The sequence below is a fragment of the Sinocyclocheilus grahami genome, unplaced genomic scaffold (assembly GCF_001515645.1).
Source record: "Sinocyclocheilus grahami isolate Dianchi unplaced genomic scaffold, SAMN03320097.WGS_v1.1 scaffold114.1, whole genome shotgun sequence".
Lineage (NCBI taxonomy): Eukaryota > Metazoa > Chordata > Actinopteri > Cypriniformes > Cyprinidae > Sinocyclocheilus > Sinocyclocheilus grahami.
Genome location: NW_015505293.1, coordinates 1,437,996 through 1,448,391, shown reverse-complemented (window position 1 = coordinate 1,448,391; position 10,396 = coordinate 1,437,996). Strand labels below are relative to the sequence as shown.

Below are 10,396 nucleotides of genomic sequence, written 5' to 3'. Positions count from 1 at the left end.
TCTCTCTCTCTCTCTTTCTCTCCACTTCATTTAGTCTTCTGTTTATGTTTTGCTGTGGGGGAAGGGGAAGGTGCTGGGGCTGGGGCTGGTGGAGGTTTGGCCAATGAAATCACAAGATCAACTCTAGAAAAGAGAAGTGGAGAACATATGATAAATTCAAGAAAGTAAACCATGGTTGTTGTAGTTAATTGAAGTCATAACGAATGTGGTTTGATTATCATTTGTTTCTTTGCAGGGAGAAATTAAACATTTGGATTCAACTAGACTTAAAGGAATAGTTCACCCAAAAATTGCAGAAAATGTACTGATTCTGGCCATCCAAGATGTAGATTAGTTAGTTTCTTCATTGGAACAGATTTTGAGAAATGTAGCATTACGTCACCAATAGATCTTCTGCAGTGAATGGGTGCCACTATAATGAGAGTCCAAGTAAGCTATACGACTCCAGTCCATTTCCAATTAGCATCTTGTGTAGTGAATAGCTGTGTGATTGTAATAAACAAATCCATCATTATGATGTTTTTCGCTTCAAACTGTTGCTTCCAGCTAAAATATGAGTCTGCCATTTATAATATTGCTTTCTCCTAATTCTTCCTAATTAGGAGAGAAATATGCACAGTTCAAACGCCGTTTACCAGTGAAAACAGTCCAAAACAGTTCTAGACAAATATGATTTTGATGTCCAGTGGGGGTGAACTTTTTCCACTGGAGCAAGCGTTTTTATGGATTATACATTAGTTTGACAAAAAATGACAGTTTAAGGTTAAACACCTTGGATTTGTTTATTACAAACATGCAGCTTTTCACTTCACAAGCCATTAATCGATGGACTGGAGTCGTGAGGATTATTGTAATGTTTTTATCAGCTGTTTGGACTCTCATTCTGACGGCACCCATTCACTGCACAGGATCCATTAGTGAGCAAGTGATGTAATGCTAAATTTTTCCAAATCTTTTCTGATTCTGATAATCTACACCTTGGATTGCCTGAGAATGAGTACATTTTCAGCAATTTTTCATTTTTGGGTGAACTATTCCTTTAAGATGTAAGCTTGATTATTTTTTCCTGCCTCACTTTGAATCATTTTCATTATGGCTCATGTCAGAATGATGGAGACTTACAGTTCGGTGCCTTTTTCTACAAGTTTTTTGATTGCTTTGGCAATCTTGTCGATCCTTTTCTGTCAAAAATGAAAACAAAAATAAGTGCTAAGTCTGAAATAGCCTATGTTTATATGTGCATAAGTGAGATCTGATAATAAGTGCATTTCTGGTTAGGAAAATAAAGAAATTTCTAAACACATTTTGACCAATACATAAAAAGCCCCAATTTGTCTTTTTTTTCTTTTTTTGAATATAGGCCTGTGTGTAAAGTCCAAATGAGGCACACACTTACCTGTTGAAGTCTGTACAACAGTGGTAGAGAGAAGGCACATATCACACCTGTTCAAAGGTGATGAATTACTGTACGTTAATATCATGTATCATCACAACAAAGCAGTAATACTTGATGAAGTATGATCCACATCACTCTGACTCTGTTTAGTTAATGACATTAGGTCAAAAATAGTGTCAGCTGTGATTTGTGATGAATCTTTACAAATTTAAACAGGATATCCTTACCGGTCATCAACAGCGTAAGACCATTGTCTTGGACCCCCACATAGGTCAACAAATACAGGAACACAACAAACTACACAAACAAATAAAATACAATCATTCAGATAAAAGCAATATATTTGGTTTTAAATCATTTTACTTTAGATTTTGTAATCATATTTACATTTAGATGTTACAGTAGATGCTTTTATCCAAAGACATTAACAGTGCATTGAAGGTAGCCTATATACAGTATTTTTATCGGTATTTGTGTTTGCTGGGAATTTGAATCTATGGCTAGCACCCTGCTGTACCAGGAACATTATGTTCTTATAATAATAAAGGTACATTTTTCGAATTTCTTTACTTTCACACATGCTTATTTTCACAGAACCTTTGCCTTTGGGAATGAAAGCACATGGTAATAGTTCATATCAGGACTAATTACGTAAGAGAGTAGTATCCCCAGATGTGGTGAAAGTAGGCCATAAATTGCAGTAAAAGCGTGAAAACTGTTCGGTGTAGCTGAGGTGAGATATTTAAGATGCGTGTGAGACCTTCACTGAGTCCATGATGCTATCGATGAAGAACAGCCTCTTCAACTCGGTGACAGCTGTAGCAATCAGCAGAACGATTTGTTCCGCTATGCGAACTGTGTCCTCATCTGTCAGTGTACGGTCCTCATCCAAATATGACCTTTTTAATAAAGCAAAGTGGACCAGCTGAGAAAGATTACATGTACTAATCCAGACTTATTTTAGTTGCTTTTCCCTCCGTCGAGCTCCTGCCAAATCATTCACTATTTGTTTTAAATCTACACATCTGTTATGCATCTCAAGGATTAATATTTTAACCCATGATCAACTTGATATATGAGTGAACTCATCCGTTGAAACCAGCTTGCAAATAGGGCAGACTGGGGGTCTGTAACTTTATAAGCAATATCACACAATTGTTGTTGTTTTCATCACATTTTCATAGTTCATTCACAATTGCACTTGTTTCGTTGTTGAATGAATAAGTGATTTTAAAACTAATCGACGCAAACACTGACAAGACTTCTGCTACTACTCCATCTACTGTAAACGGCAGAATTAGTTACACCTTTAGGGTTAAATCTATGTAAAAACGTATTTGTTTTACAGCATACTCACTGAAAAGGATGAGATCCATCACTGAGGCGGACAAGCGTCATGGCTTTGTAGAGCAAGCATACAGGGAGAGTGAAGGCCATAATGCCTAAACCGAGGTTGGACAGGATCGTGATGGCACTGAGCTGGAACAAACAAGCCAAACCCACAACCAAACCTGTAAACACCAGCCCGGTGGTCCCCACATCTCGCCAGTATAACAGATCCAACACTAGAGAGGGTAAGAAAAATTAATGCGTGAAATGTCAGGAAATAAACATATAAAGAGGCAGAGTGATGGAAAGATAGAGAAAAAAAGACTGAGGGAGAAATGCAATGACCATGCAGCACTGCTTTGAAGTCGGTCTTAAAGGGAAACACGGGGATGTGTGGTGGGGCATTTGGGTGGTCACATACAGTATGCATGTTTGCGCAGGGTGTCTGGTAATTTTTTGTGGTAAAACAGACTATTTTTCAGACTATTTTAAAACAGACTAAATGCAGATTTTCATCAAATCTTTGAGTTGATCTGCAAATGTTAGTTAATAGCATACACAATTTTAAAGGGGGGGGGGGGGGGGGGGGGGCGGCGGTGGTGCTGGGTGTAGTGGGCGGAGCCGTGGCCACAGGAACTACAGACACGTTTGAATAACAGAAAACAGGAAACACTTCAGTACATGTGATGTGCTCGTCACTGTGAGCCACACGTCACAAAGCGAACGTGAGCTTCAGGAAAAAAAACTTTGAACATTTAGTCTTTTATCTGATTTTAAATTAAATACAAAGTTCAAATTATGCTAATTTTATTCATTTTAATAAAAAATTGTAATCTCCTTCCTCTGATTGTCAGTACAGTTACAGCATGAAGGAACATCAACGCTTTTGCTGAAAGATACAGACAAATGTATCACTGAAATATATCATCTCACATAATGACTAAAAATTATTTGGAATTTTTATGTTTACCTTTCATGCATTCTGAGTTATTTACACTGTTAAAGAGTTGGATTCTCATGCTAAACATGGCCAAAGTTTAAAAAAAAGTTATTTGAACGTATTACGGAGTATTTCAGTGCCAAATACACTCCTTCCAGGTTTGAATAAGTTTCGGAGTTTTTTTCGAGCATGGCTCTTCATGACGTCACGAAGAGTGGAATTCCTTGGAATTCCAACGTGCTTCATTCGGGTTACGAGCCAATAGACCCCAACAGCTGTTGATTCTGATTATCCTCCAAACGCAGGTGCAAATCTGTGCTGTGGCGCACACTGGTGCAAAGCTGAACGAGCCTTTATCAGATCAATCCAAACCCTCTGAAATCTTCTCTGCATAAAATCTACCACATGGCCTTCACTCCTGCTAAAGCACTTTATTGCAGCCTAACATGGCCGAGTCAGATTGAATCTCTCCAGGGAGACGTCTGCCAGTGCTGCCAAAATAAGACTGAGCGAAGATCTAACCTCCTTCATTCAGACATCAATGCCTCCTTTTTTGCCTCAAAATCCTAGAGTCATGCATCAGTCGGATCCTGGAGGCAGTCCATCCATCAGATTTCCATCGGCCTGCCAAGCTCCCATTGGGAAATCCTGAGTGATGTGCTGACCAGTCAGCAGTATTACTATACCTCTAAAGTACACCACTCAACTTCAATCTGATCTCCTAACCTCCCCCCTCGCCACCTCACTCAGTTTCTGCCAACCTGCTATTCACGTACCAGCACATTACACATGTAAACAATATAGCCCAGGAGAGCTCGTGGAAGACTCTCACCTTTGCTGGCCATTTCTGCTGCTTCCACACCAAACCCCCTCTCCTCCCAGTGCTCCACGAACCCTCTGGGCTTTTTTTGGCCATCCTAGCGTTGTCAGCAGGAAGGGGTTGGCCTGACCTAATAATATCTCAACCACTTGGACAGCCCATTTTTATGAACACACACACATACACACACACACAGCTATCCTCCCTCAAGGCCCGTTCAGAGCTTAAGGAACCTGAGACGTCAGCATGTGTCTGTGTGTAGACAAGTCTTCATCTCGAGGGAGATGGCTAACCTTAGATCCAAGCAAATTACTCAGACGTTCCTCAAAGAGTGCTGTGCTTTATCTTCTCACATGCTGTGAAAAGTGCTGGCCTTTAACACCCAGCTGAAGATATGTGTGTGTGTGTGTGTGTACAATTATATGTACAGTTCTATAATACTATAAATGATCATTTCAGTATAATTTGTATAATATTTAAAAAATAAAATAATTTTATTGTTTAATTTATAACAACAATAATAGTAAGTAGAATCAATAATGCATCATTTATTATCATTCTTATATAATTTATGATGATATAAGCAATATAAGATGATACAAAAATTATCATGATACAATATTCTTCAAGACGATGAAAGTATTGATGAAAAGATGTTTTCAAAATCTAAACTTCATTTTAATTGAAATTAACTATTTTCTTTTTGTAATCATGATAATAATACTATTGTTATTATTTCTTCATTTTGTGTTTTTTTTTTCAGGCTGCTTGGCCCAGCAGATGAGTCAGTCGTAGCATCTGATTTAATGATCATTCTGCCATCAAACAAATTCTGCTCAAATTCATGAGCCATTTTTGTTTGCGTCATTCCATGGAACCACAAAAAGAGTTAAAAAGACAAAAATAGCCTGTTATGTAATCATGTTTATGAATGCTTTTTTGATTTACATAATCCACTAATCTGTCCGAATCAACCTTAGTTAGAGTCTCCCAAATTCATATTTGAATATGCCATTCATGAATTCTGCTCAAGGCGAACCATGTTCTTTAATATGAATCACTGAATCTCCCTCACGTAACATTTTTAAGCGGAGTGTACTTTGTGCCTTCTCTCTCAGCCTTTCTCTTTTACTGGGCTGCTGTGAAAACTGTTATGCACATTAATCTGTACATGTTAGGTAATCCAAAATTATCAAATGTTCAGCAGAGATGATTAACAGAGGGAGTTCAAGAGGAGAAACCGAGGGAGGGAGGGAGAGAGAGAGAGACGCATTGAACATGTGAAAGAGAGAGAGACACTCTGCGAAAGGATTGCATGTTGGTGTGTACAACAAGAGGGAGGACACTGCGAGATGATTGGTGCACAGAAATAGCTCAGCCAGTCAGAGCGATGACAGGAAAATAATGAGCTCAGACAGAGAGAAAGCTTAGAGAGAGGGAATATCACTGACATATAGAGGAGGAAGGCAACAAAAGTGGATCAAATTGGAAAGAGCCACTATGAGTACAGAAAGATTAGATCTCAGTGAGATGTCTAGCAATGGGTAGAGTGAAAGAAGGGAAAATCAACCGTTCTACATCAGATCACTCGAGGATGCTTCAAGGTGCAGAATCAGCCTCTCGGGAGATAATGCTGTGAAGGCCCTGAGCAGCAAGGCTCAGCCGAACCAAAGCCAGCGAGCTACAGCACAGGGTGGAGGCCGTGAACGGATTTGAACAAGTGACGATAAAAGACATCATGAGGACATCCAGGAAAGGAAGTGTGGAAATGCCTGCTTTTGTAAGGCAGCTGGTGAAGGAGACCGAGAAAAGGGTCACCTCCTTTTTTAAAGGGGGACGAGGGGGAGGCGCAGGGGAGCTGTCTGAAGGCGAAGAGGGAGGAGAGGAGGAAGGGGTCATCACTAGCCCCTACTTGGACCGACCGGTTCTGGACAAGCACATGCAAGAGGGCTGTGGCTCCTGGGGACTTACCTATGCCCTGGCCAGCATGCAGGGTTGGAGGGCCCACATGGAAGATTTCCACAACTGCTTCCCTCAGCTAGGAGGGGAACTGGTCCACTGGGGGTTCTTCGCTGTGTATGATGGACACGCAGGGAGCGCGGTGGCCCAACACTGCTCCCGAAACCTGCTGGACCACATCCTGGGCACAGGTGAGCAGCAAGCTGTCCTACAAACAGCGGGACCTCTGGCATCTTTTTGGCTTATACTCAGTGTTGGAAAGGTTACTTTGGAAATTTAATAGGTTACAGATTACAAGTTACTCTATTTAAAATGTAATAAAAAGTGATTACATTTGATTACTTTTCTAACGAATGTTTACAAAACTATTAATCATTTTCAAACATTTAAAGCAGGCAGGGTTAACCTTACAGTAGTACTCAACACTGATTACAGTCAGACTTCTCAAAATCCTTCATCACTTTAATTAAGATTATAATCATTTAACTTTAAAGCGCAACCACCACAAAATCAGACTTTAGCACCTTTTTACTTTGAGATCGTTCTAAGGTTAACAAGATATAGTTTAATAGCTATGTTTGAAATAGCTATTGAAACTGTTTTTGAAATTAAATCTTTGCATAGCTATGACAGGAAACACTGGCATCTAACAATGCTTTGGGGAAAAAAACTGTTAATCTTAAAACATAAAGCACATAAAACCAAATAAGAAATGAAACAGTTATCAAATAAGCATGTGTCCTGTTCTGTGCCCTAAACTCTGGAAACATTGGTGTCAATGCAATTTTGGGAAAGAAATCAATCAAATATTATTGATTGCAAAGTTTACAGTTGTAATTAAATTGCATAATTCTGCTACATGTAACTAGTTACTCCCCAACACTGCTCATATTTGTACATCAATAGTCATTTGAGAGCACAGCAAACCTAATAACTGAGTGGCTTTTGATGAGAAACAGAAATTAGATCACATGGGAAATCATATTGATCTCTTTAGAATAGATCCAAGAGGATCTCATCAGATTGGATTCATTTGTACATCCAAAGCCACAGCAACATTATTACCCAATTAAGCCGTGATCTGACAAGTTAATTGTGGTGTACAACACGCTCCTAAAGCAATTAGAAGTCGCATAATGGTTGATCCTTGCAATCTGCTCTAATGAAGCCTTTAGGTTCGTCGTTTGCGAACATGCAAACGTGATCTGTTTGAAGTCACCAAAAGGCCTTGTTGGTTATTTAGTGACACAAGCTATTTCCTCTCAGGAAAGATCCGAGCAGATGAGGATGTAGTAAGGGTCACTGAGGGCATCAAGGAGGGCTTCTTTCTCATGGACAAGCACCTTCATGCCATGGCCTGCCGTGAGGGTTGGGAACGCGGAGGGACGACTGTCGTTGCCACCGCTATCACTCCACACCACATCTACTTTGTGAACTGCGGGGATTCTCGGGCAGTCTTGTGCCGTGCGGGACGGGTGGCCTTCTCGACGGAAGACCACAAGCCCTTCAGCCCCGGCGAGAGGGAGAGAATAGAGAATGCTGGAGGATCGGTGACTTTGCAGCGTGTGAACGGCTCGCTGGCAGTCTCCCGAGCACTGGGGGACTTCAGTTACAAGACAGCTGAGTGCCGGCCAGTCACGGAGCAGATGGTATCGCCAGAGCCGGAAGTGTCTGCTGTGGAGCGCTCGCCAGCAGATGAGTTTCTGGTTCTGGCCTGCGATGGTGTGTGGGACACTGTCACTAATGAAGAGCTCTGTGCCTTCATACACAGCCGACTGCGTGTCTGCACAGACCTGAGAGAGGTCTGCTCCCAAGTCATCGACCTTTGCCTCTTTAAGGTTAGTACGAACAGAATATTTCTAGGCTGTTTTCGCTCTGTTTTCGATTGCTTGGTCCAAATCCGTGTTTGATTTCTCCTTAAACCCCTCCAAGTCTCTTTTCTCATTGCACTTTTGGGACATTTCTGAATGTCATTGAGTTCCAGAATACTAGTGACAGCCCCATTCACTCTTGGTGCTAGATAGCAACTAACAGACAAAATAATGCCAGCTTCACTGCTTTAATCAAGTTATGTTATGTCACTTAAAAATGTAAGCTTTATTTATTTAAAAAGATTTAAAGAATATTTTTGATACATTTTGGCTGCTTATATGGCACCATATTTTGGCCTATATACAGTCAAACCAAAAATTATTCAGACACCAGATATAATTTTTTATATATTTTTTTTACTAGTGGGTCCAGGACACTATAGTTCATTTATGTAAGTCAGGATATATTATACCCAAAAATTATTCATACAGTGGACTACCAGTAAAACTGATAAAAATTTGGGACCAAAAATTATTCAGACACTTTGACCTGACCAAGTTTTGCTTAAGTGTTTTTTCTTTAATTGCTAATGCGACCTTTTTACACCACAGACTGAACAAAATTAAGCATTGCTTGGTCATTGGTTGACCTAAATTGGTATTATCTAATTGTGTACTTAAATTTAACAGCTGAATAATTTTTGGTTGATTGTAATCCATTACCAGTGTCTGAAAAGTAATTTAGTTGCTCAATAAGTAACTTAATTATTTAAATCGTTAACTTTAGTTAAAATCCCTATAAACTTTAAAGCAGAGACAATAAAAATTAAACTCTTTATTCTTTCAATTTGTGTCAAACGTGGAATAGTTTAGCGTTTTAGTTTTAAAACAAATGTAGTACTTAAACATTTTAACAAAAAATGTAACCTTCTTTGGTTAACAAATAGAATTACTCTGCAAAATATCTGAATAATAAAAAAACTCAAGAAAAGTTAAACATTGCATGTATCAAGCTGTAAGCATTACATTTTTTATAAAGCAACGAGTAGCCTACAATATTTCATACACACTGACATACTGTACATGTTTTGGTAGTCACTAATACTAATTTTGCCTACTCCTTACAAAAACAAGATTTTGTACTGTCATTCATGCACATGCTTGTATTACCATACAGTACATAATCAACATTCTGATATTTTGTAAACTAAATACTTATTGCTTAACACATTATTAACATCGACAAATGATAGTAGATCAGTAAACACTGAAGTAAATATTTATGTAACATTCATCATGGTGCAGTGTAAATATTCCCATTACTTTATATATCTATATCATATTATAAATCATATTTTTATTATGATAGCAAAAAAAAAATCCTCGTTTCGTTATAGGCTATAGTAAAATAAAAAGCCTACATCTGAATGCATATATTTCAATATATTGCACTCCCACATTTAAGTTTGGCAAGATGGTTATGAAAAGCCCAACTAGTAAAATCCATACAAGTTTATGTAAAAATAATAAATTACAGAAATGATATCCTCCGCTGAATAAAGCCGCGTCAGATCGTGCTGTTTTCTAAGGTAAATTCCGGCTTATTCCTCATAGCAGGTCTTCCAAAAACGATGAAAAGTAGATGAATCTTATTATTATTATTACTTAGTAATGCGTTACATCCAACATTGTCCATTACATACCTTTCTATCAAACATGGGCGTCGCTAGGCCATTTTTAGTGGGGCTATACATTTTGCGATTAGCTCCATAAACTACACGAATTAGTGATCACCTCAGTCCCCTTTAAATTTCATATGAAAACGGCAGCAGACTTCGATCGGCACCTCCCCGTCTTTAAAATTTTGTGTGTGAACAGTAAACAGATGTGTGCGTGTGTGTGTGTGTGTGTGTGTGTGTGTGAGTGTGTGAGATCATGAAGACTTGTATTTGGCTTATTCAGTTATATGTTATACCTATCTATGCAATACAGTGGAATACTGCACTTTTTGGCATATAAATTTAGCATACCACCCCTACTAGTACATTTTTTTTATTATATATATATATATATATATATATATATATATATGTATGTGTGTGTGTGTGCGTGTGTGTGTGTGTGTGTGTGTGTGTATATAT

The 10,396-nt window shown here is 38.7% G+C and overlaps 2 protein-coding genes across 3 annotated transcripts in view; one reads left to right on the top strand and one right to left on the bottom strand.

The window, feature by feature from the left end:
• The window catches only part of rtn2b (reticulon 2b), a 6,367-nt gene extending 1,810 nt beyond the window's left edge, over positions 1–4,557 (bottom strand). For both annotated transcript variants that reach the window (XM_016277660.1, XM_016277661.1), the window contains exons 1-7: positions 4,498–4,557; positions 2,754–2,961; positions 2,157–2,295; positions 1,624–1,693; positions 1,397–1,443; positions 1,123–1,181; positions 26–123 (exon numbers count right to left, since the gene is read on the bottom strand). In XM_016277660.1, the coding sequence (XP_016133146.1) occupies positions 27–123; positions 1,123–1,181; positions 1,397–1,443; positions 1,624–1,693; positions 2,157–2,295; positions 2,754–2,961; positions 4,498–4,510 (633 nt within the window). In that variant the 5' untranslated portion in view covers positions 4,511–4,557 and the 3' untranslated portion in view covers position 26. The remainder of the gene's footprint in view (positions 1–25; positions 124–1,122; positions 1,182–1,396; positions 1,444–1,623; positions 1,694–2,156; positions 2,296–2,753; positions 2,962–4,497) is intronic.
• A 1,359-nt stretch (positions 4,558–5,916) lies between these two features.
• The window catches only part of ppm1nb (protein phosphatase, Mg2+/Mn2+ dependent, 1Nb (putative)), a 7,685-nt gene continuing 3,205 nt past the window's right edge, over positions 5,917–10,396 (top strand). The window contains exons 1-2 of the mRNA XM_016277658.1: positions 5,917–6,635; positions 7,711–8,282. Of these exons, the coding sequence (XP_016133144.1) occupies positions 6,224–6,635; positions 7,711–8,282 (984 nt within the window). The 5' untranslated portion in view covers positions 5,917–6,223. The remainder of the gene's footprint in view (positions 6,636–7,710; positions 8,283–10,396) is intronic.